The sequence below is a fragment of the Hemitrygon akajei genome, chromosome 22 (genome assembly GCF_048418815.1).
Source record: "Hemitrygon akajei chromosome 22, sHemAka1.3, whole genome shotgun sequence".
NCBI lineage: Eukaryota > Metazoa > Chordata > Chondrichthyes > Myliobatiformes > Dasyatidae > Hemitrygon > Hemitrygon akajei.
Window position 1 is genome coordinate 553461 of NC_133145.1, and position 26116 is coordinate 579576.

Below are 26116 nucleotides of genomic sequence, written 5' to 3' on the forward strand. Positions count from 1 at the left end.
TGGGCAGAGGGGATGATTAAAAAAAATAAAATCACATCCTTAGAAAGTGGTGACATAGATGAGAAAACAAAGTAAACAGCAGGATACTTGGAAGTGTGGAGGAGCAGAGGGATCTGGGGGTACATGTCCACAGATCCCTGAAAGTTGCCTCACAGGTAGATAGGGTAGTTAAAAAAGCTTATGGAATGTTAGCTTTCATAAGTCGAGGGATAGAGTTTAAGAATCGCGAGGTAATGATGCAGCTGTATAAAACTCTGGTTAGGCCACACTTGGAGTTCTGTGTCCAGTTCTGGTCGCCTCACTATAGGAAGGATGTAGAAGCATTGGAAAGGGTACAGAGGAGATTTACCAGGATGCTGCCTGGTTTAGAGAGCATGCCTTATGATCAGAGATTAAGAGAGCCAGGGCTTTACTCTTTGGAGAGAAGGAGGATGAGAGGAGACATGATAGAGGTATACAAGATATTAAGAGGAATAGATAGAGTGGACAGCCAGCGCCTCTTCCCCAGGGCACCACTGCTCAGTACAAGAGGGCATGGCTTTAAGGTAAGGGGTGGAAAGTTCCAGGGGGGGATATTAGAGAAAGGTTTTTCACTCAGAGAGTGGTTGGTGCGTGGAATGCACTGCCTGAGTCAGTGGTGAAGACAGACACACTAGTGAAATTTAAGAGACTACTAGACAGGTATATGGAGGAATTTAAGATGGGTGGTTATATGGGAGGTAAGGTTTAAGGGTCGGCACAATATTGTGAGCCAAAGGGCCTGTATTGTGCTGTATTGTTCTATGCTCTATGTTCTATAAAAGCCAAGGAGAGGGCATATAAGGTAGCAAAAATGAGTGGGAAGCTTTTAAAATCCAACAAAAGCTGTTAGAAGGGAAAAGATGAAATATAAGAGCAAAGCAGCCAATAATATAAAGCAGGCTATGAGAGTTTTTTTTAATCAGTTATATAAATGGTAAAAGGGAGGTGAGAGTTGATATTGGAGTACTGAAAAATGATGCTGGTGAGGTAGTAAAGAGGGACAAAGAAATGGCAGATGAAATTAATCAGTATTTTGCATCAGTCTTCACTGTGGAAGACACTAGCAGTGTGCCAAAGGTCAGTAAGTGTCAAAGAACAGGAGTGAGTGCCATTGATATTGTAAAGGAAAAAGTGCTAACAATATGAAAGGTCCTAAGCTGAATAAGTCATCTGAACCAGATGGAATACATCCATGAGTCCTGAGAGAGGTTGCTGAGGAGATAATGGATGCATTGGTCATGATCATTCAATAATCACTTGATTCTGGCATTGTCCCAGAGTACTGGAAAATTGCAAATGTCACTCCACTCTTTAAGAAAGGAAGAAGGCAAAAGAAAGGAAATTATAGGCCTGCTGAAGGGTCTCGGCCCGAAATGTCAACTATACTCTTTCCCATAGATACTGCCTGGCCTACTAAGTTCCTCCAGAATTTTGTGTGTATGCTTAGATTTCCAGCATCTGAAGATTTTCTCTTCTTTGAAATTATAGGCCAGATAGCCTGACCTCAGTGGTTGGGAAAGTGTTGGGAGTCTATTATTAGGGGTGAGGTTTCAGAGTACTTGGAAACTAATAATAAGTCAAAGTGAGCATGGTTTCTGTAAAGAGAAATATTGCCTGACAAACCTGTTAAGAGTTCTTCAAGGAAGTAACAAGCAGGGTGGATAAAGGAGAGGCAGTGGATGTCATTTACTTGGATTTTGAAAAGGCATTTGATAACATGCCACACAGGAGGCTGTTTAACAAGATAAAATCCCATGGTTTTACAGAAAAAGTACTGGCATAGATAGAGGAATGCCTGACAGGCAGGAGGCACTGAGTGGGGAAAAAAGGGAGCTTTTTCTGGTTGGCTGCCAATGACAAGTGGTATTCCTCAGGGGTCAGTATTGGGACCACTACTTTTCACAGTTTGTCCATGATTTGGACAATGGAATTGATGGCTTTGTGGCAAAGTTTGTGGATGATACGAAGATAGGTGGAGGGGTAGGTCGTGCTGAGGAAGCAATGTGATTGCAGCAGGATTTAGACAAATTGGAAGATTGGGCAAAAAATAGCAGGTAGAATACAGTGTTGGCAAAATGTATGATAATGCATTTTATAAAAGGAACAATAGTGCAGACCATTTTCTAAATGGGGAGAAAATTCAAACATCAGAGGTGCAAAGGGACTTAGGAATACTCTTGCAAGACTCTCAGTTGGTTAATTTATAAGTTGAGTTTGTGGTAAAGAAGGCAAATGCAATGTCGGCATTTATTTCAAGGGGAATAGGATATAAAAGCAAAAAGATAATGCTGAGGCTTTACAAGATACTAGTCAGGCTGCACTTGGAGTACTGTCAACAGTTTTGGGCCCCATAACTCAGAAGGATGTGTTGTCATTGGAGAGAGTCCAGAGAAGCTTCAAAAGGATTATTCTCAGAATGAAGGGGTTAACATATGTGGAGCATTTGGCAACTTTAGGCCTGTACTCACTGATATTCAGAAGAATGTGGGGGGGGGGGGGGGGGGGGGGGAATCTCATTGAAACCTACCAAAGGTTGAAAGGACTGGATAAGGTGGATGTGCTAAGGAGGAACTGCTACAGACTGCAATGGACGCCAAGTCCAGCATATATTTAAAGTGGAATTTGACAGTTTCCTGTTGGTCAAGGAAACAAAGGATATGGCGAGAAGGCAGGCGTATGGAGTTGAATGGCATCGGAATCAGCCATGATGGAACAGCACAGCAGACTCGATGGGCTGAATGGCCTAATTCTGCTCCCATGCTTATGGACTTATGGACCTTAATGGGGGTGATATACAGTCCACCGAACAGTTGCCATGATGTGGGATATGAATTTCTACAGGGAAAAAAGTCAGTAATAACAGCAATATTACAATAAGTCAAAAGAGATTTCAATATGTAGATAGATTGGGAAAATCAGGTTGGTACTGGATCCCACAAAAAGGAATTTGCAGAATGCCTACGAGATGGCTTTTTAGAGCAGCTTGTGGTTGAGCCCACTAGGGGATCAGCTATTCTAGGTTTTCTGTAATGATTCAGATTTTCCAGTCTGGTGGAACCATTCCAGAATTTAGTGATTCTTGAAAGATCATTACTAATGCCACCACAATCTCTTCAGCTACCTCTTTCAGAACCCTGGGGTGTACACCATCTGGTCCATGTGACTTACCTATCTTCAGACCTTTTAGTTTCCCAAGACAGAAAGTTTATTAATGATCCATGAATAACCCACCATATTTCTAGTGTCTTCAACAGTGAAGACGGATGCAAAATACTGGTGTCCCCCATTTTTTGAACATTCGCTTTATGACAACTCGCTGTTACGAAAGACCTACATTAGTACCTGTTTTCGCTAACCAAAGAGGATTTTCGCTTTTACGAGAAAGAGACTCCCGCTTTATATGTGTGTTTACCCTGAGAAAGACTACAATGACCATGAAACCTTGTGCGGGCAGTTGTTTGCGCATGCATGAATGTGCGTACATATGCGTGTACATGCGTAGGCACGTACGTGCCGATTTATTTTCCTCCAAATCAATTTTGGCTCGCTGTCTTCCCAGTTTTGATAACTACACCGTACATACAATATTTCTACTATATATAGGGTGTATATTTATCATATCATTTCTGCTTTTACTATATGTTAGTGTTATTTTAGGTTTTGTGTTATTTGATTTGATTTGGTAGGTTATCTTTTTGGGTCTGGGAACGCTCAAAAATTTTTCCCGTATAAATTAATGGTAATTGGTTCTTCGCTTTACAACATTTCGGTTTACAAACTGTTTCATAGGAACGCTCTACCTTTGGATTGGGGGGGGGGGGGGAAACCTGTACTTATTCAGTCTGTCTACCATTTCTTTGACCCTTATTACTACCTCTCCAGCATTGTTTTCCAGCGGTCTAATATCCACTCTTTCCTCTCTTTTACACTTTCTTTATCTGAAGAAACTTTTGGTATCCTCTTTAAGGTCCTATAGCTTAAGTTTGTATTCCACCTTTACCTTCTTAATTACTTTTTTAGTTGCCGTCTGTTGGTTTTTAAAAGCTTTCCAATTCCCTAGCTTTCTGCTAATTTCTGCTCTATTATATGCCCTCTCTTTGTTTTTATGTTAGCTTTGACTTCCCTTGTTAGCCATGGTTGTGTCACCTTGCCTTTAGAATACTTCTTCCTCTTTGGGATGTATATATCATGTGCCTTCCAAACTGCTTCCAAAAATTCCAGCCATTGTTACTCTGTCCCTGACCGTGTTCTTTTCTAAACAATTCTGGCCAACTCCCATTCCACTTCCTTTACTCCACTGTAATGCTGATACATCTGACTATTGCTTCTCCTTCTCAAAAGTCAGGGTGAATTCAATCATATTATGATCACTTTCCCCAACGGTTCTTTTACCTTAAACTCTAATCAATTCCAGTTCATTGCACAGCACCCAATCCAGAACAGCTGATCCCCTAGTGGGTTCAACCACAAGCTGCTCTTAAAAAAGCCATGCTGCAGGCATTCTGAAAATTCCACTTCTTGGAATCCCACACCAACCTGATCATACCTGCATATTGAAGTCCTCCATGATTATTGTAACATTGAACACATTTTCTGCCTCCTGTTGTAACTTGTAGACCACGTCCTTTCTAATGTTTGGGGGTCTGCATATAACTCCCATCAGGGTCTTTTCACGCTTGCAGTTCCTTGGCTCTATCACAATGATTCAACAGCTTCTGACCCTTTGTCATCTCTTTCTAATGATTTAATTTCATTTATTTATCAACAGAACCACGCCACCAACCCTTCTGCCTTCCTGCCTATCCTTTCGACACAATGGGCATTAAGCTCACTACTTCTTTCAACCATGATTCAGTGGTGCCTACAACATCATAATTGCCAATTTGAAACTGTGCTATATGTTCGTTGATCTTATTCCGCACACTGTGTGCATTCAAATACAACACCTTTAGTCCTGTATTCACTTTTTTTCAACCTTGTCTGCCTTTTACTTTGCTTTTAAGTTGGAGGATTGGTAAGCTTCAAAAGGACAAATTTAAAAAAAGATGAAATATGAAGGTAAGCTAGCCAATAATACCAAAGAATGTACCAAAGTTTTTCAGATATATAAAGAGTAAAAGAGAGGCAAAAGCAGATATTGGATTGCTGGAAAATGTCTTGGGGAAAGTAGCAATGGGGGACAAGGAAATAGCTGGCAAACTGAATAAGTACTTTGCATCAGTCTTCACTGTGAATGACACTAGTAATATGCCAGAAATTTGAGATTGTCAAGGGGCAAGCGAGTATAGTTGCTATTACTAAGGAGGAGGCAGTCGGGAAACTGGATCAGATTGTTACGAATGAGGAGCAACTCTGATGGGCAGAAAAGTGCAAAGTCGCCCCCCCCCCCTAAAATCGCTATTATTTCGGGTCTGATACCAAGGAAATGAGAGAGATAAACAGCTCATGTCAGTTAATGAGAGAGAGACAACGCAGAGATACACAAAAGTGGAATGTCTCCTCCTAACAAAAGCGGAACGGAACCACTGATTACTGCTATTGTCTCTTGGAGAAGGACTGTGTATTGAGTACTGTTCTATTCATTGAAACCCCTCGGGGGCAACCAGAGGGGGCGGGTTTGATGGGTTGCACCTGAGACTCCGTGAGTGGGGATATAAGTAAGGTCTGGGGAACACACCTCAGACGCACCAGGAGAGATGCTACGAGACTGGTGGGGGCTTATGTGTGTGTCCACCCTTGCCTGGGTGACGAGTCCGCCACGGAAGAACGGTCTAACTAAAGGACGGAGGGGTCATACGTGAATGGCCACAACAACAACGCATTGACGGATCAAGATCGTAAAAGGAAAGTCGGCAAGTCAATAGCTGTTACTGCTTTCTCTCTCTCTCTCTCTCTCTCTCCCTCCAACAACTGCAACACCGTGACCAACAACTACTGCAACTTGCATGAACTGAACTGAACTTTATATTTCCATCTGACAATTCATTATCCCCTAGACAACGATAGAGCTTATTTCTTATTGATTATTATTATACCCGCACTTTTAGGTTTAGTATTGATGATGTATATTATCTGTATATTTGCATTGATAATATTTTTGTGTATTTTTACTAATAAATACTGTTAAAAATAGTATCATCGGACTCCAACGGAAACTCCTATCTTTGCTGGTAAGATACCCAGTTACGGGGTTCGTAACAACTTGGTGGCTCGTCCAGGATTTGATACCAAATTGGAGGGCCAGTGAATCGGGCTTTTAAGTCCAGACTTGGATCTGGTTGCGCGGGTAACCAGACGGGAAACCAGCAAAGATGGATGTAGACAAATTTACACAAAACCCGACTTTGAAGGCGCTAGAGGAGGCCACAAAGACGGACTTGGTAAATATTGTGAAAGGACTAAATCTCGCAGAGGAGAGGTCGTCAATGAAAAAGTGGGAGATGCGGAGGACCATAACTCAGTATTATATTGAGAAGAATGTGTTTTCGGCTGAGGTATTGGAACAAATCCCTGAAAAGGTACCAGCTATTGGGACGGCTCAGTTAGAGTTGGAAAAATTAAGGTTGGAACAGAAGAAAAGGGAGTATGAGCTCCAGCTAAAGGAGTTAGAGGCGAAGAGGGAGCATGAAATTAGGTTAAAACAGCTGGAAGCAGCTGAAAAGGAGAAGGAAAGAGCTGAAAGGGAGAAGGAGAAACAGAGGCAGCATGAGCTGGACATGGAGAAGTTAAAGCAAGAGAGAAGGGTCCAAGGGGCAGACCGAGAGGAGAGGTTTAATGTTAGTAGGGAGTTTAGGTTAGTACCTCCGTTCAAGGAGACGGATGTTGATAGTTATTTCTTGCATTTTGAAAAGGTGGCAGTGAATCAGAAGTGGCCCAGAGATCAGTGGGTGGCGTTGTTACAAACTGTGTTAAAAGGGAAGGCACAACAGGCATATGCGGCATTGTCTGTGGAGGAGGAGGAGCATGAGAATTACGAGAAAGTAAAACAGGCCATTCTTCGGGCCTACGAATTGGTACCTGAGGCATATAGACTGAAGTTCAGAGATTTAAAGAAAGTGTGGAATCAGATGTATGCAGAGTTTGCCTATGAGAAGGGTGTGCTCTTGGATCGCTGGTGTGCGGCAGAAAGGGTGGAAGAGGATTTTCAGCGTTTCAGAGAGTTAATTCTGATTGAGGAATTTAAAGGTTGTGTTTCAGATGATATCCGGATGTATTTGAACGAGAAGCCGAATAAGTCCATATCGGAATTTGCCAGGTTCGCAGATGAATATGCCCTAACCCACAAGACAAAGTTTTCCTCGAATAAGAGTTACCAGAAAGACCATAGGAACGGTAGAGAAAGCCCGCCGGCTGAGGCAGAAATTCAGCTGGGAGCTAGTGGTAAGAGTAAGGAGGAAGAAAGGCAAGCTGGCAGGAGGGTTCCTGGCTTGACCTGTTTTAATTGTGGAAAGGTTGGTCATATTGCATCTAAGTGCTTTGCTCCGAGGAAGGAGACAGGAAAAGGGAACGCAGCAGTCCCTACAGGGTGTATTGTGTCGATCAGCAAATCGACGAGAAAGCCCCAGGTAGATAAAATACGAGAGGGGCGTGAGAAATTTATTTCAGAAGGGACCGTGTCTGTGAAAGAGGGAGAAACACCAGTTCCAGTGTGGATCTGGAGAGATACTGGAGCTGAGCAGTCATTGATTCTCAGTAAGGTACTAGATTTTGGTCCTGAGACAGGAGAGGTAGTTTTGAGAGGCATAGGAAAAGGGACAGAAGCTGTGCCTTTTCATAGGATCATTATAAATTGTGATCTGGTATCTGGACCAGTTGAAATAGGGGTACGGTCAGAATTACCGAGAGATGGCGTGGACGTCCTTCTTGGTAATGATTTAGCGGGGGGGAGGTGTGTTCAGCCATGAAGCTGACGAGCAAGCCTGTAAGTGTTGAGGACCCGCCCCTAGATTCCAAGATCTATCCCGCATGCGCAATCACTCGCAGCATGTCGAGAAAGGCAGCTGAGAAAGAGACCAGTTTAAATCAGTTCAGTATCGATTTGGCTGAGACGTTTTTACCGACCCTGTACCAAGAGGGGTTAGAGGATGGTAAAACGGAGAATAGTGAGGTGAAAGAGAGTAAAGGAGAGGAAGTAGACCTACCCTTAGCCAAGAGGGAATTTATAGAGGCACGGAGTAAAAATGAGAAACAGATAAGGCTGTTAGAAGGTCCAGGGTTGGACATGGATGATCTGTCTGGCTTGACGGAACTGTTTGAAGAAGTTGAAGAATTTAAATGTGTTCCCGATAATGAAATAAGGGCAGTCCTAGATGAAAAGGATGCAGTTACCTTGAAGGAGTCTGCTGGGTTAGCAGTTCAGGTTGTTTTAACCCGCAGGGTTGAGTTTACTCCGGATGGGAGTTGCCCAGAGAGTAACGGGGAGGATCAGGGGAACTTAGAATTTGAAAAGGGGACGGGTATTGAAAGCCTGGAAGAGGCAGATGTCCCGTTTGAGTGTGTTCAAGATGTGGATGCGTATGGTACTGAACCTAGTAATGAAACTCAGGAAAAGTCTGAGGTATCTGATTTAGTTGAAAAGGAATGCAGTCCTTTTGGGTCAGATGGACTTGGTTCAGTGAAGAAAGGATTAACCTTGGTACTAGTGGGAAGTGAGAATTCCCAGTTGTTTGTGTTAGAAGGTGTGTTAAAAGTTAGTGAGGAGATGGAAGCTGGTCATGTGAATATTATTATTGAAGGAGAAGGGAAAAGTGTAGTTCCTAAATTGAATGAAGAAACTTTAAGGTCTGGATTGGTGTCAGAAGCAGTAACCAGGCTGAAGGAACAATGGCTTGTTAACAAGGTGCCTGTGAATCAATTACAGTTTGATTTGGAATGTAAAGGTACCCCACTCAATAATGTTATTCAAGGGTGTGCTGTGAAGAGGCAGAATTTGAAATGTTGTTTGGCCAAAGAGGGATCACTTGCAGATGTTGAACTAAAAATTAATAGAATGAAGGGTCCTGAAGATAAAACTAACGACTTGCTTAAAAATAAAGAATTGTGTGGAGGTTCAGAAGATGGGCTAAGTTTGGAAAACATTGTTGATAAAATAACTCCTATGAAAGGAGTATGTGAAAGCCTATTCCACACTGGTGAGCAAGCTAACCATGTGAGAGGTCAGTGGAAAAGAGGCGAAGGTTGACAAAATGCCACTTTAAATAACAGGATCTGGTTTTGAGGGATTTCGACAAAGCATGTAAATAATAAAGACAACACCATGGAAGATTAACTGTTGAGTTTAAAAGTAAAATAAAGATTAGTATTTGCATAAACTTTTGTAATGTACTACAGAATAATCACACATGTATTGGTTCACATTTTGTAAAATATACTTAAGATCACAACCCTGTAGTTTTGTTTTGCTGAAGAAAAGGAATAAAAATAGGTAGTTATTAAATTGGAGTCTGATGCTACAGGAATTTATTAAGGTACAAGATATTAAGATATTAAAGGAAGTGACAATGTAATCACTAACTGTTTAGATGCTAAATTGAATGTATAACTGTATTACTCTGTAGTGAAAACTCTTTTGTATTGTGTTAGATTCTGAAATTCTGTATGACTCTGTATTAGTTAATTTTCCCCTTTTGGGTGAAAATTCTTAGAAGGATGGGGGTGTTACGAATGAGGAGCAACTCTGATGGGCAGAAGGGTGCAAAGTCACCCCCCCCTTTTTGAGAATCACAAAATTGTTATTATTTCGGGTCTGATACCAAGGAAATGAGAGAGATAAACAGCTCATGTCAGTTAATGAGAGAGAGACAATGCAGAGATACACAAAAGTGGAATGTCTCCTCCTAACAAAAGCGGAACGGAACCACTGATTACTGCTATTGTCTCTTGGAGAAGGACTGTGTATTGAGTACTGTTCTATTCATTGAAACCCCTCAGGGGGCAACCAGAGGGGGCGGGTTTGATGGGTTGCATCATCCCAACCTGATTGACACCTGAGACCCCGTGAGTGGGGATAAAAGTAGGGTCTGGGGAACACACCTCAGACGCACCAGGAGAGACGCTACGAGACTGGTGGGGGCTTGTGTGTGTGTCCACCCTTGCCTGGGTGACGAGTCCGCCACGGAAGAACGGTCTAACTAAAGGACGGAGGGGATATACGTGAATGGCCACAACAACAACGCATCGACGGATCAAGATCGTAAAAGGAAAGTCGGCAAGTCAATAGCTGTTACTGCTTTCTCTCTCTCTCCCTCCAACAACTGCAACACCGCGACCAACAACTACTGCAGCCTGCATGAACTGAACTGAACTTTATATTTCCATCTGACAATTCATTATCCCCTAGACAACGATGGAGCTTATTTCTTATTGATTATTATTATACCCGCACTTTTAGGTTTAGTATTGATGACGTATATTATCTGTATATTTGCATTGATATTATTTTTGTGTATTTTTATTAATAAATACTGTTAAAAATAGTATCATCAGACTCCAACGGATACTCCTATCTTTGCTGGTAAGATACCCAGTTACGGGGTTCGTAACAAGATAGACTACACCCCATGGTTCTGAAAGAGGTGGCTGAAGAAATTATGGAGGTATTAATGATGATCTTTCAAGAATCACTAGATTCTGGAGTGGCTCTGGAGGACTAGAAAATTGCAAATGTCACTCCAGTCTTTAAGAAGGGAGGGATGCAGAAGAAAGAAAATTATAGGCCAATTAGCTTGACTTCAACCATTGTGAAGATGTTGGAATCTATCATTCGGGAAGAGGTTTTAGGGTACTTGGAGGCGCCTAATGAAGTATGCCAACGTCAGCAAAGTTTCCTTAAAGAAAAATCTTGCCTGACAAATGTGTTGGAATTCTTTGAGAAATTAACGTCCAGGACAGATAAAGGAACTTCAGTGGATTTTATTTACTTGGATTTTCAGAAGGCATTTGACAAGGTGCCACACATGAGACTGCTCAAAAAAAAATTTCCATGGTATTACATAAAGATACGAGCATGGATATGAGATTGCCTACCTGTCAGGAGGCAAAGATTCAGAATAAAGAGGGCTTATTCTGGTTGACTGCCACTAGTAATCTACAGGGGTTAATATTGGGAATGCTTCTTTTCATATCATATGTCAATGACATGGATGACAGAATTGATGTCTTTATGGTCAAGTTTGTAGATGATACAAAGATAGGTGGAAGGGCAGATAGTGTTGAGGAAGGAGGGAATCTGCAGAAAGACTTGGACAGATTGGGAGAATGGGCAATGATGTGGCAGATGGAATATACTGTAGGGTAATATAGTATACGGTCATGCATTTTGATAGAAAGAATAAAAAGTGTACACTATTTTCAACACATGGAGAAAATTCAGAAAGCTGAGTTGCAAAGGGGCTTGACAGTCCTTATGCAAAATTCTCTAAAGGTTAACTTGCAGGTTGAGTTGATGGTAAGAAAGGCAAATGCAATATTAGCATTCATTTCGAGAACTAGAATGTAAGAACAAGGATATGTTGCTGAGGCTTTATAAGACATGGTAAGACCGCACCTGAAGTATTCTGAGCAGTTTTAGGCCCCTTAGCTAAGCTAAGATGTGCTGACATTGAAAAGGGTCCAGAGGAGGTTCATGAGAATGATTCTGAGAATAAAAGCGTTAACATGAGAACTGCTTCATGGCTCTGGGCCTGTACTCACCAGAGTTTAGAAGAATGATGGAGGGATCTCATTGAATCCTATTAAATACTGAAAGGCCTAGACAGAGCGGATATGGAGGGGATGAGTCTTGGACCAGATGGCACAGCCTAAGAATAGAGGGACATCCATTTAGAACAGAGATAGGAAGGAATTTCTGTAGCCAGAGGGTGGTGAATCTGTGGAATTCATTGCCACAGAGGGCTATAGAGGCCAAGTAAAGATTATATTTAAAGTGGAGGTTGATTGGCTCTTGGTTAGTTAGGGAAGCAAAGCTAATAGGAACAAGGATGGAAAATGGGATTGACAGAGATAATCAATCAGCCCTGTTGGAAATGGCAGAGCAGACTCGGTGGGCCAAGTGGCCTAATTCTATTTCTATGTCTTCCCAGTTCCTGCCTAACAGCATCATAATGCCTCCTCCCTCAATGACATATTTTCCCATACCATCTGCTCCCATCTTTCTCCAAATCCATAATAAAAGGTCAGGCAGTTGTGGTCACTGTTTCTGAAATGCTCCCCCACTGAAAGATGTGATAGCTGACCTTGTTTATTGCCTTGCACCATATCAAACGTGGCCTCTCTTCTTGTCGGTCTGTCTACATAATGACTCAGAAACCCTTCCTGGACACACCTAACAAATTTTACCCCATCTAAAACTTTTGCTCTAAAGTAGTACCAATCAATATTAGGAAAGTTGAAGTAGCCTATGACAACAACACTTTATTCTTGCATCTTTCCAAAATTTGCTTTCTGATCTGTTTCACAATGTACCAGGAGTATCAAATAATACACTCAATAGAGTGATTGGTCCCTTCCTGTTTCTGATTACCACTCACACTGACTTAGTAGACAATCCCTCCATGACATCTTCCCTTTCAGCAGCTGTGACACTATCCCGTGTTATCAATGTAATTCCCCCACCTCTTAACTTGCTTTCTTGTTTCTTCTGAAGCATCTAGACCCCTAGACATCCAGCAACAATTCTTACCCTTGTGACCAAGTCTCTGAAATGCTCTGCATTGTTGGTGACACACATGACCTGGCACCTTTCTCTTCCGCCACTATCTAGTCCCCAATGCTACTGCCTCTGGACTTGCTCCTTCCCATCTTATGCATCTGAGCCACCCTCGGTACTATGACCCTGGCTCCAGCTGGACTCCCCAAAGATATGTCCAGCTCCACCATTTGCCAACATAGGGAAATTATTTTGAGACACAATGCTATCTACCCACCTCTCATTCTCGGCAGTGGTTACCCATTGCTTCTTTGACTGCCTTTCCTTCAGCTAAGAGGAAATCACCTGTGGTATCCATGTAACACTCAGCTTCACCGAAGTTCTATAGTTCAATGCTCAAGTTCAAAAACACAGCACTCAAACAGACCAATCCTGAAGGCTTCTCCTACTGATGTGGTTACCCAGACCACAAGGAGTGCCTCAGAATTCCTACATGGTGCAGTTCGTTCAACACACAGCATTGAACACACCTATTTTCTTTCAATTTAGGAAAAGCCTGTTAAAGTAGACCCTATCTGTTCCTAAATTTTAATGGAAGTATAAAAACGAAGCTTTCTTTCGATATGCTTGCTTACCTCTTCATCTCTTTATGATCTGTATGGTTCGTCAAAAAATAAAACAATCTTTAAGGAATTAATTGTATAACTGTTTCAGTCTGATGAAACCACTTTAACATTCCCCGTTCCACATATGTATCCAGTCCAGTCAGAGGACATCTTGTTATATTTCCCTGTATTGTAAATCTGCCAGTCAATTGGCTGGACACTCCTGATTTTACCTACTAGATGCCCTCCACCTCACCTCTCAACTCACAGCCATAACAGGTAACTGCACTTATTGGGAACCTTTAACCACCAACGTGTTTCTCAAAAGCATTGTCAAAGAAAACATTCTGGCAATCATCTGAAACATTAAATTTTTTCTAGTGTTCATTAGTTTCCCCCTCTCCCTTTTCCAGTCAACAGTTGCAACTGTATTTCAGTCTTCTTCACGAACAGTGCCTGCAAAGAAAGTATTCTTACCTCTTCTCTGTGAATTCTGGAAAGGTAGTTGACAAACAGATTCTCAGGACCAGGAGGCTGCAAAGGACAAAATAACAAAGTTTTGAATCATAATCCCTGCAGACTAGAATAGCTGCAATGTTCCTTCCACAGCTGACATGATGATGACTAAAAATTGACCAGATGCCTCAAGAAGAAAGGAAAACTAGAACTGAGGGATATTTAATTTATTTATTTAGAAATACAGTCTGGAACAAGCCCTTCTGGTCCAATGAAATGTACAACCCAGCAACCCACTTATTTAACCCTACCCTAATCTCAAGACAATTTACAATGACCAATTAGCCTACTAACCATACATCTTTGTATGTGGGAGGACACCCACACATTCCGGAGAGGAACTTGCAAACTCCTTAATAGTATCATGCTAATCATTATGCTACCGTGGATACAATTGGCTTCAATGATAAAGGGAAATGGAAGAAGCCCTTGCCTACTGTGCTCATGCCAGCCAAGATTCCTTCATTTTACAGCTCTACATCAAAACAACCGCTCAAGACAGGTAATTTCAAATAGGTGGACAGATTCTGCCACAATCACCTTGTGAGATTACAAGTTTCAGGCTCCCAGCATCCTCAGTCTTCTTCTGCATCTCCATCCTTAACCCCACCCATTTATGCTTAGGGATAATAGAAAAGGGAAAGAGGAGGGGCAGTGGCAGCATTGAATGGAGAGAAAATTGCACCTCTGGAGAGTAAACAAAGGTAGAAGCTGGATTTTCAGAATCAAGCAACCACAGGGAATCAGATTACAACAGTGCAACTAATAGTGGGGAGGATACTGGGAACAGAATTTACTGGAAATCGCAGACCAGGTCCTTTAACAACTTTCCAGCAGGCTTGAGATATCATGGGCAGTTGTTTGAAGGTAATTGAGCTGAGCATGAGAATTAAAATTCAAGTGGACCCTTTCAGAACTTCCAGTGGACTTGAGATATAGTGAACAATCACTTAGTAAACACAAAGTACACTGCAGATGCTATGGTCAAATAAACACGTACAAACAAGCTGGATGAACTCAGCAGATCGGGAAGCATCCGTTGAAAGGAGCAGTCAACGTTTCGGGCTGAGACCCTTCGTCAGGACTGAACAATCACTTGTTTGGAAGTGAGTGAGCTTACATGAAAATTAAAATGCAAATGGGGTCTTCTGGAACTGTTGAGATATTAAAGTTCTTTAAGCAATTGGTGAAGGCCTATTAAAAAAGTGAGGTTTAAGCAGAACTGCCATTGTTGGTATAGACTGAGGAAATGAGGCTTTGCCAAGAAGTAGTAAAGGCCAAAGTGATTTTGTTTTTCTTTCTTTATCTTGTAGAGTCTAATCAGTTCTGCATATCAGATATGGGAATTCTGGGAGATTTCCATCTGCCTGATAACTCGAAGTGCATCCAGAGGTGACTACCCCTAAGTTGCAGAAGGAAGGTAGTTGGGTGAGTCATGAGAGGGAAAGGGAAGACAAGTGCAGAGTATCCCTGTGGCCATTCCCTTCAAATTCAAGTACTCCACTCCAGATACTGTTAGGGAGAATGACCTACCAGAGAAAAACCACAACAGTCAGGTCTCTGGCATGTAGTCTGACTCTGTGGCTCAAAAGGGAAAGGTGGGGGGGAAGAAGAGGAATGCTGTGTTGATAGGGCTTCTGGGAACAGATAGAAAATTCTGTGGATGTGAAAAACAGACCAACAGAGAATGTTGCCACTCAGGTGCCAGGATCAAGGACATCTCAGATCAGGTACACAGCGGAAGCTGAGCAGCCGGAAGTCAAGATACATATTGGTACCAATGGCATAGGTAGGAAAAAACGATAAGGTCCTAAACAGAGAATATAGGTAGCTAGGTACCAGGCTAAAAATCAGGACCTAAAGGGTAGATTGTTGCCTGCGCCATAAGGCTAAAAATAGGATGATTTGACAAATAAATGTGTGAGGAATTGGAGCAGGGTTTCAGAATTGTGGATCTCTTCTGGGGAAGGTACGAACTGTATAAAATGGACAGATTACACCTGAACTTGAGGGGTCCAATATTCTTGCCGACATGTTTCCTCAAGCTGCTGGGGAGGGCTTCAACTAGTTTTGCAAGAGGATTGGAACCAGCATAATAGAACAGAGGATAAAACAGTTGGTATGCAGGTAGATGCAACATGTAGAGAGATTGTGAGGAAGGATAAGGAGCTGATAAGAGCAAAATTGAAGTCAGTGGGATGGGTTGAAGTATGTATATTTTAATGAAGAAGAACCAAGAGCAAGGGTGATAAACATAAAGCATGGGTCAGTACAGTACATGGAATAACGACATTGCAGTATTGCAAAGATTTGGCTGTCATACGCCCAGTAATGACTGCTGAGTGTTCCAGGGTTTAGATGTTCCAAAAGGGACAGGGATGGAGGCAAAGGAAGTGGCAGGATGACATTGTTAATCAAGGATAATATCACAGCTGCAGAAAGGATGTCATGGAGAGATTGTCTATTGAGTCACTGTGGGTAGAAGTCTGAAATAGGAAGGAAGCAACCCCCCCCCAAAAAAAAGCAACAGATACATTAAGGAACAGATCAAAAGGCAGATTTTAAGAAAGGTACAAAAGTAATAGGGTTGTTGTCATAGTTGACTTCAACTTCCCTAATACATATTGGCACCTTAGAACAAAAAGGTCGAGATGAACTTCTCAGGAGTGTCCAGGAAGAAATCCTGACACAATATGTAGACAGACTGACTAGAGAAGAAGCCATACTGGATCTGCTACAGAAGGAACAGGTCCAGTGTTGGATTACTCAGTGGATTAGCATCTTGGAGACAATCACCACAACTTCCTGATGTTTACTGTAGTTTTGAACAGGGATAAGAGCAAATGGTATGGGAAAGTATTTTATTGCAAAAGGGGGAATTATGATGCTATGCTAGACAGGAACTTGGGAAGCTAAATTGGGAATAGATGTTGTCAGGGAACTGCACGATGGAAATGTGGATGTTGCTGAGGGATCACTAGCAGGAGATTCTGGATTGGCTTGTCCCACAGAGGCAGGGTAAGGATCAAAGGCTGAAACAACCATAGTTGACAAGAGATGTGGTACACCTAGTCAAGAGAAATAAAGAAGCTTACTCAAGGTCTAGAAAACAAGAATCAGGCAGGGCTCAAGAGAGTTACAAGGTATCCAGGAAGAATTTTTTTAGAGCTAGATGGGGAGTATAAGAAGGCCTTGGCAAGTAGAATTAAGGAAAACTCCAAGATGTAAAGAATGTAAAGAATCAGAATCATGTTTATTATCACTGGCGTATGTTGTGAAATTTGTTAACTTAGCAGCAGCAGCAGAATCCAATAAATAATATGGAGAAAAAAATAAGTAAATCAATTTCAGTAAATATATATAAAATAGTTAAATTCAAAATAGTGCAAAAACAGGAATAATAAAAAACTTGAGGTATTGTTCCTAGGTACAATGTCTATTTAGGAATCAGATTGCATGGGGAAGAAGCTGTTTCTGAAATACCGAGTGTATACTTTCAGGCTTTTGTACCTCTTTCCTGACAGTAACAATGAGAAGAGAGCATGCCCTGGGTGATGAGAGTCCTTAATAATGGATGTCATCTTTCTGAGGCACTGCTCCTTGAAGATGTCTTGGATACTACGGATAAACCTATGATAAACCTGACCAATTTTACAATTTTCTATAGCTTCTTTCAATCCTGTGCCACAGCCCCTCCCCCATGGCAGGCAGTGATGCAACCTGTCAGAATGCTCTCTACAGTACATCTGTAGAAGTCTTTGAGTGCTTTAGGTGACAACCCAAATAACCTCAAATTCCTAATGAAATACAGTTGCTTCTTGCCTTCTTTATAGCTGCAACAATATGCTGGGACCAGGTTAGATCCTTAGAGATCTTGACACCCAGGAACTTGAAATTGCTCACTCTCACCACTTCTAGTCCCTCTCTGAGGATTGGTTCATGTTCCCTCATTCTACCTTTTTCTGAAGTCCACAATCAGCTCCAGTACTACTGATGTTGAGTGCAAGGTCGTTGCTACATCACTCAACTTCGCTCTTCCTCTCATCTCCATCTGAGATTCTGCCAACAATGGTTGTATCATCAGCAAACTTACAGATGGCATTTGAGCTGTTCTTACCCACACAGTCATGGGTATAGAGAGTAGAGTAGTGGGCTAAGCACACATACCTGAGGTGTGCCAGTGTTGATCATCAACGAGGAGGAGATATTATTAGCAACCCACACAGATTGCGTTCTTTCAGTTAGGAAGTCAAGGATCCAATTGCAGAGGGAGGTAGAGAAGCCCAGGTTCTGTGGCTTATCGATCAGGACTGTAGGAATGATGGTGTTAAATGCTGAGGAAAGTCAAGAAAGAACAGGAGGATGACCCAAGTGAGGACAGGACCAATCACCGATAGAAGAGGAACAGTGCTTGCAGTTGGAGGAGGTATGGGAGGACACAACTGAGTGGTGCCACAACAATCTCTCACTCAACGTCATCAAGACCAAGGAGATGATTATTCACTGCAGGAGGAGGAAACCAGAGGTCCATGATCCAGTCCTTATCAGGGGATCAGAGGTGGAGAGGATCAACAACTTTAAATTCCTTGGTGTTATCATTTCAGAAGATCTGTCCCCAAAATACGCACGTAAGTGCCATTACACTTACATGCAGTGAAAGTAGAGCAGTGCCTCGACTTTCTTAGAAGTTTGCGAAGGTTCGGCATGTCATTTAAAACTTTGACAAACTTCTGTAGATGTGTGGTGGAAAGTATACTGACTGCTTGCATCATGAACTGGTATCGAAACACCATGACTGTTGAAGGAAAAATCCAACAAAAAGTGGTAGATATTGCCCAGTCCATCTGAGGTAAAGCTTTCCCCATCACTGAGCACATCTACATGGAGCACTGTCACAGGAAAGCAGCATCCATCATCAGAGACCCCCACCATCCAGGCCATGCTCTCTTCCCATGGCTGCCATCAGGAAGAAGGTACATGAGCCTCATGACCCACACCAACAGGTTCATTAACAATAATTACCCCTCAACCAGTGTATAGACACGGGAAGCCTCAGAGGCACTGGCGCCAGCAGAAGGCAAGCGGAGCACCACCAAATGCGGTGAGTTCTTTCTCCTTGCATTTTTCTTATTTTTTTAAACCATAAAAGAGAAGCAGGATCTAGCAGAGCAGCCATTGTTGCACTGGACATTGTCAGAGTGGGAACTTAAAGGCTTTGACTCAAGAGGCTTCAATGAAAAGAGGCTGAGCCTAAAGAAATAAGTAAGAAGGGTAGGATTTTCCTTTCATTATTGCTGATTTGGTGTCAGTTGCCCATAGTATAGTGTAGGCAGGATGCCATATATGGCAGTGAATGCTCCTCCTGTAGGATGTGAGAATTCATGGAACCTGATGACTACACCTGATGGGAAATAGACAACTCCAACTCCTGAAAGACTGCATTAACTAAGGATCATCCGGGAGGCAGAGCAATTGATAGGTAAGACTTTTGAGCTGATGGTTACACACAGAATGCAGAATTCAGGGAGTAGATGGGTGAACACCAAGAGAAGTAAAGGGAAAATGAAGTCAGTGCAGGGTCCCCTTGTGGCCACTCCCCTCAGCAACAGGTATACACCTTTGGATACTGATTAGGGGGATGGACTATCTGGGCAAGGCAGCAGCAGCCAGACAATAGTACTGTAGTTGGCTTGAGCTTCAGAAGGATAGGGTGAAGTCAGGTGGAGCAATAGTCATAGGGGACTCGGTAGTTAGGGGGACAGATAGGAGATTCTGCAGCAGCAAAAGAGACACCAGGATAATTGTGTTGCCTCCTGGGTCCTAGGGTCCAGGATATCTCTGAGCAGCTGCAGAATATTCTTGAAGGGAAGGGTCAGCAGCCAGATCATGGTACATATTGGTACCAATGACATAGGCAGGAGCGGGGTAGAGGTCCTGCACAGTAAGTTTAGGGTTAGGAAGGAGGCTGAAGAGTAGGACCTCCAAGGAGGTAACTTCTGGATTACTCCCGGTGCAACGAGCTAGTGAAGATCAGAACAGGAAGATAGTGCAGACGATTGACTGGCTGAGGAGATGTTGCAGGGGGCAGGGGTTCAAGTTCTTGGATCATTGGAACCTTTTCTGGGGAAGGGGTGACCTGTTCAAGAGGAATGGGTTACCCCTGAACTGGAGGGGAACCAATATCCTGCGAGGGAGGTTTGGTAATACTATTGGGGAGGGTTTAAACTAGATTTGCAGGAGGGTGGGAACTGAAGTGAAGAAGCAGAGGATGGGGTGGTTAGCGCACAAGTACAGACAGCTTGTAGGGAGTTTGTGGGGAAGGATAGGCAGATGATAGAGCAAAGATGCACTCAGCCTGATGGTTTGAGATGTATCTATCTCAATGCAAGGAGCATCATAAACAAAGTGGATGAACTTAGAGCGTGAATCAATACGTGGAACTATGACATTGTGGCTATTACAGAGACTTGGATGTCTTCGGGGCAGGAATAGCTGCTGAGTGTGCCAGACTTTAGATGGTTCAAAAAGGACAGGAAGGGAAGCAAAAGAGGTGGGGTGTGGTATTGTTAATAACGGCTGCAGTATCATGGCTGCAGGAAAGGAGGAAGTCAAGGAGGGATTGTCTACGGAGTCAGTGTGGGTGGAAGTCAGAAAGAGAAAGGGGACACTAACTCTACTGGGTGTTTTATAAACCCCCAATAGTAACAGAGACATCAAGGAGCAAATAGGGAGGCAGATTCCGGAACGCTGCAATAATAGGGCTGTTGTGATGGGTGATTTTAACTTTCCTAATATTGACTGGCATCTCTTTAGAGCAAGGGGTTTGGATGGGGTGGAGTTTGTTAGGTGTGTTCAGGAAGGTTTCCTGACACAATATGTAGATAAGCCAACTAGAGGAGAGGCTGAATTTGATCTGTTATTGAGAAATGAACGAGGTCAGGTGTCAGATCTCTTGGTGACAACATTTTGGAGGGAGTGATCACAACTATATCTCCTTTACCATAGTGCTGGAGAGGGACAGGAGCAGACAAATGGGAAAACATTTAATTTGGGTAGGGGGAAATATGATGCTATTAGGCAGAAACTTGGGAGCAGGCGTTCTCAGGGAAATGCACAGCAGAAATGTGGCAAATGTTCAGGGAATATTTGTATGGCGTTCTGCATAGGTATGTTCCATTGAGGCAAGGAAAGGATGATAGGGTCAAATAACCATGGTGTACATGTAGAAAATTTAGTTAAGAAAAGCTGACACAAAAGTTGGGGGTGTTATGAATGGTATGGAATGTTGTCAGAGATTACAGCAGGATATCGATAGGACGAAGAACTGGCCTGAGAAACAGCAGATGGAGGTCAACCCAGATAAGTGTGAAGTGGTTCATTTTGGGAGGTCAAATTTGAAGACATAATATAATATTAATGATGAGACCCTTGGCAGTGTGGAGGATCAGAGAGATCCTGGGGTCCATGCCCAAAAAGGTGCTGTGCAGGTTGACAGTGATATTCAGAAGGCATATGGTGTGTTGGCCTTCATCATCTGCAGGACTGAGCTCAAGAGTTGTGAAGTAATGTTACAGCTATACATTAGTTGGATGCCACTTGGAGTACTGCATTCATTTCTGGTTACCTCACTACAGGAAGGATATGGATACTACAGAGAGAGTGCAGAGGAGATTTATTTACAAGGATTTTGCCTGGATTGGAAAGTGTGCCTTATGAGAATGGGTTGAGTAAACTCTGCCTTTTCTCCTTGGAGCGACAGAGGATGAGAAGTGACCTGATAGAAGTGTAGGAGAGTCATTGATCGTGTGGATAGCCAGAGGCTATCCCAGGGCTGAAATGGCTAACATGAGGGGGCATAGTTTTAAGGTGCTTGGACATAGGTACAGGGGGATGTCAGAGGTAAGTTTTTCCACACAGAGAGTGGAGGGTGCGTGGAATGTACTGCCAGCAACAGTGGTAGAGGAAGATACGACAGAGTCTTTTAAGAGACCCTCAGATATGTACATATAACTTAGAGAAATAGAGGGCTATGGAGTAGGGAAATTCCAGGCAGTTTCTAGAGTAGGTTACATGGTTGGCACAACATTGGCAACCCTCCAATCCTCCAGTACTTCTTCCGTCTCTATTGATGATTCCTGTAATGTGCTGCAAATTTCAGTTCTATGTTCTAACCATCAGGACCTTGAACTACAAGGGATAACTTCGTTCACCCCATCATTGAACTGTTCCACAACCTATCAATTTATTTTCAAAGACTCAATTTCTTAATATTAAGACTTAATATTTATTGCTTATTTATTATTTCCTTTTTTTGTTGTCTTTTGCACGTTGATTGTCTGTTCATCCTGCTGAGGGGAGTCTTTCATTATCTTATCGTGTTTCTTGTTTCTTTATTGTGAATGCCCACAGGAAAATAAACTTGATCAAGACACTAGCCACATTTCTGGATTGGTTCTAGGAAATAAGCCACACCAAGAAGAGTAAGTATCAGTGTGGAATAACAAGAAAATAGTGATCCTAATGTTATAACATTTACATTAACTGCTGAAAAGAATATGGACCTCAAGACTAAAATACTGCATATTGCTGGAGGAAGCCCAATTACAATGGGATAAGAACAGATCTGTTCAAGGTAAATTGCAAACATACCACCAGGAAGCCTAAAGATACGAGACCCTTTTTAGATACAGTGCAGAAGTCGAAAACTAACTGAAGTTCCATGAATGATCAGGAAATAAGAGAATAAAAGAAATGAAAAACAACAGATGCCTTGTTTTAATCAAGTGAGAATGAAATGGATTACAGAAAGTTCAGAAGGGAATAAAGAGGGAGAGGGAGAAGGAAAACAAGTCTGACAGCAATATGAAAAAGGGATCCAAAAGAATCTATGTATGACAACAGTAAAAGGGTGGTAACAGACAAATTGGTCTTGATTAAAGCACAAAAAGAAAAACTACTTGAGAAACAGGGCATGGCTGAGTTATGAAATGAATGCTTTACATCAGTCTTTACTATGGAATGCGATACTGCTGGTGTCTCAATAATGGATATTAAGAGTTGAAATCCTTGATGGAGCAAAAATTCATAAAGGACATGCACTTAGGGGATGGGTCTAGTGGAAGTTAAAATAGTAGATATGCAACCTCAGGTGGTGAGAGGAGTGAAAACTGGCATGATTTGTTAAAGGTGAAGGGTGTCTAACTAACTTGATTATGAAATAACAAAGGGGACTAATGGTGATGATGCAGTTAATGTGGGACATATGGACTTCCAAAAAGCAACCAGATAACATGCTTGGCACCAGGACTGAAGCCTGCAGTATCAAAGTGCTCTGTAGCAATATGGATAGAAAGTTAACTCAGTAAAAGGAACTTGGGACTAATTGTGAAAGGTTATTTATCATGTACAATTAAACTTCCCAGGGATCCTTATTAAGAGTTCTGTTCTTTTAAAGTAAATTCAGTGGCCACTTTATTAGATACAAGATAAAGTGGCCTCAGTAGTGTAAGCAGGTATGGTCTTGTGCTGCTCTATGGAACCCATCCACTTCAAGTTCAATGTATTCTCCATTCAGAAATGCTCTTCTGCACACCACAGTTGTCATGTAAGGTTATTTAAGTTACTGTTGCCTTCCTGTCAACTTGAACCAGTTTGGCCATTTTCCTCTGACCTCTCTCACTAACAATGTATTTTTGCCTAAGAAATTGCCACTCACTGGATGTTTTTTGTTTTCCTGTTCTGATGTTTGATCTGAATAACAACTGAAACTCTTGATGTGTTGGATGTGGAGGCTCACGGCGTGGTAGGAAAGGACAAAAGGCACTTTACTTCTGTAAGGCGGTGGGAAGATGGGGTGAATGTGGATGTTCAGAAAATGGAAATGCAGATGAGGGCAGCATCGATATTGGAATTTATAAATTTGTCAATAGAACTATGATCCATGCAATGCTCCACCTGCACCAAGTGGAAAATCTGGGAGACTTCTAATATCTTTGGCCAACATGTGTGCAGAAAATGTGTCCAGGTGCAGCTCCTGACTGACCACATAGTACAGCTGGAGCTGAGGATGGATTCACCCTGGAGGCATTTGGTGAGCAGGTTCTCCGGCTGTAGGATTTCCTCAGGACAGTATCCTGGGCCCGATCATCATTAGCTGTTTCATCAATGGCACTTATTCCATCACAAGGTCAGGAGTGGGGAGGTTCACTCATGCTTATATAAAACTCAATTACATTTACAAGTCCTCAGCAAATCGAGCAGTCCATGCTGCACTCAGCAATACTTTTGTATCAAAGGCACAACGTGAAAGAGGGTCCAACCACCCACTCGACATTCAGTGATAATACCAGTCAAATCTTGGGTGTAATCTTTAAACTGAGCCATAAAAAAGTACAGCTCAGGAACAGGTCATTTGGCCCAGAATGTTGTGCTGAACCAGCTAAAAATCAAATCAAAAACACTCAAACACTAATACCAGCTATCTACACAATGTCTATATTCCTCAATCTTCCTTACATCCATGTGCCTATCCGAACAACTCTTAAAAGCCTCTAATGTGCTTGCCTCCACCACCATACCAGGCAGCACATTTCAGGGATCCACCACTGAGTAAAAAAAAACTTACCCCTCATATCTCCCTTGAACCTTCCCCCTCTCACTTTCAATGCAAGCTCTCTGGTATTAGACTTTTCAGCCATGGGAAACAGATACTCACTGTCTACTCTATCTAAGCCTCTCATAATCTTATAAACCTCTATCAGATCTCCACTCAACCTCCGCCAATCCAGAGGAAATAACTCGTCCAGCTTCTCATGATCGCACATGCCCTCTAAACCAGGCAGCATCCTGGTAAATCTCTTCTGCACCCTCTCCAAAGTCTCAACACCCTTCTTATAGTGGGGCGACCAGAACTATATGCAATACTCCAGATGTGGCCTAACCAGAGTTTTATAAAATTGCAAAATAACCTCTTGACTTTTGAACTCAGTGCCTCGACTAATAAAATCAAGCATTCTATTCGCCTTCTTAACCACCTTATCAACCAGTGTCATTATTTTCAATGAAATATAAACCTAGATCCCAAGATCTCTCTGCTCAGCAAGACTGTTAAGGATCTTTCTCTTAACAGTGTACTCTCCTTGTGTAACAAGGTTTCACTGCTAATGTAATGGCCTCTCTGTAATGTTTTGCTGCTAATGTAATGGTTTCTCTGTAGCAGTAATGTTTGGGTTATGACTAGAGATAACGGGGTTTTGGAATGCAGGGGCAATCCAATGAGAGAAATGTTGTTCTTTCTTGTGAGCCTGGAAGAGAGATTTTTGCGGTCTTTTGCCGGGGAGAGATGAGGAGAGAAGATAAGAATGGAGAGAGCTGGTAGACTGCCAGACACAGTGGACTTGGAGCGAGGGTCTGAAAGTCAACGACAATCAGAGGAGGTTGATGGTGGACAACTGGCTTATCAATGAGCTCCAACATTTGCACATTAAACTGCTTTATGAGAATAGGCCCTTTTACTTTCTTTTGTCTTCTTTACTAACCATATAGTAAAATTAAGAATTATAAAGCTCAATCATTTAATCACATATTGTGTAATGTTTGTTATTTTCGGGGTACTGACTTATAACAGGGGACACATTGCGCAGCATCCACCCAAGTGAGATTTCTTAAGTTTAGCCGGGCTAGGGGCTATCACCCCCTATATTAAGCCGCTGGCAGAAGCAAGAGTTACAATTGTGGGGACTCGTCTAGGACTGATTCCGTTGGATGCTGTGTGATTACCTTGAGCAATGAACCAGTGGGGTAGATATTTCTACTCCGGATGAATTATTAATTCGCCTGTTAAGTACTGTTAAAGTTGTGATTATGGGTGGAGGCTTGATGAAATGGCTGGCGCAGCTCTCATTTTAATGCAGACCAGCACTGAGGTAGCGGTAGCTGGGGGCGGAGATTTCAAAGACAGGGCTCTCTCATTTTCTGAGGAGTGAGGGAAGGAGTGGTTGGATTTGGAATGTCTAATTAGTCCACGTCCCCTAGTGAAGAGTGAGAATTCTGAGTTAATATTCACCCTTACTTCTCTGGCGAATAAATGGAAAAATCATCTCTAAGTCATAGCTATGGTAGGCTCCGCCAATTCTCTGGAATAATGCCCACCCCTAAAGGGGAGGAGGAGTATGAGACTTGGGAGGAATGGACCTCTCAGCTGTTAGATGAGTGGCAGTGCTCTGATGACGTAAAGCGACAGAGATTGGTTGAAAGTTTGAATGGGTGGGCCGCTGACATTGTGAGAGCCATCAGGTTAAAATATCCCATAGCGACATCTGTCAATTAT

At 42.3% G+C, this 26116-nt stretch overlaps 1 protein-coding gene across 2 annotated transcripts in view; it reads right to left on the bottom strand.

The window, feature by feature from the left end:
• The window catches only part of LOC140714928 (protein HID1), a 278586-nt gene that overhangs the window by 144450 nt on the left and 108020 nt on the right, over nt 1-26116 (bottom strand). For both annotated transcript variants that reach the window (XM_073026599.1, XM_073026598.1), the window contains exon 8: nt 13750-13806. In XM_073026599.1, coding sequence (XP_072882700.1) covers nt 13750-13806 — 57 coding nt within the window. The remainder of the gene's footprint in view (nt 1-13749; nt 13807-26116) is intronic.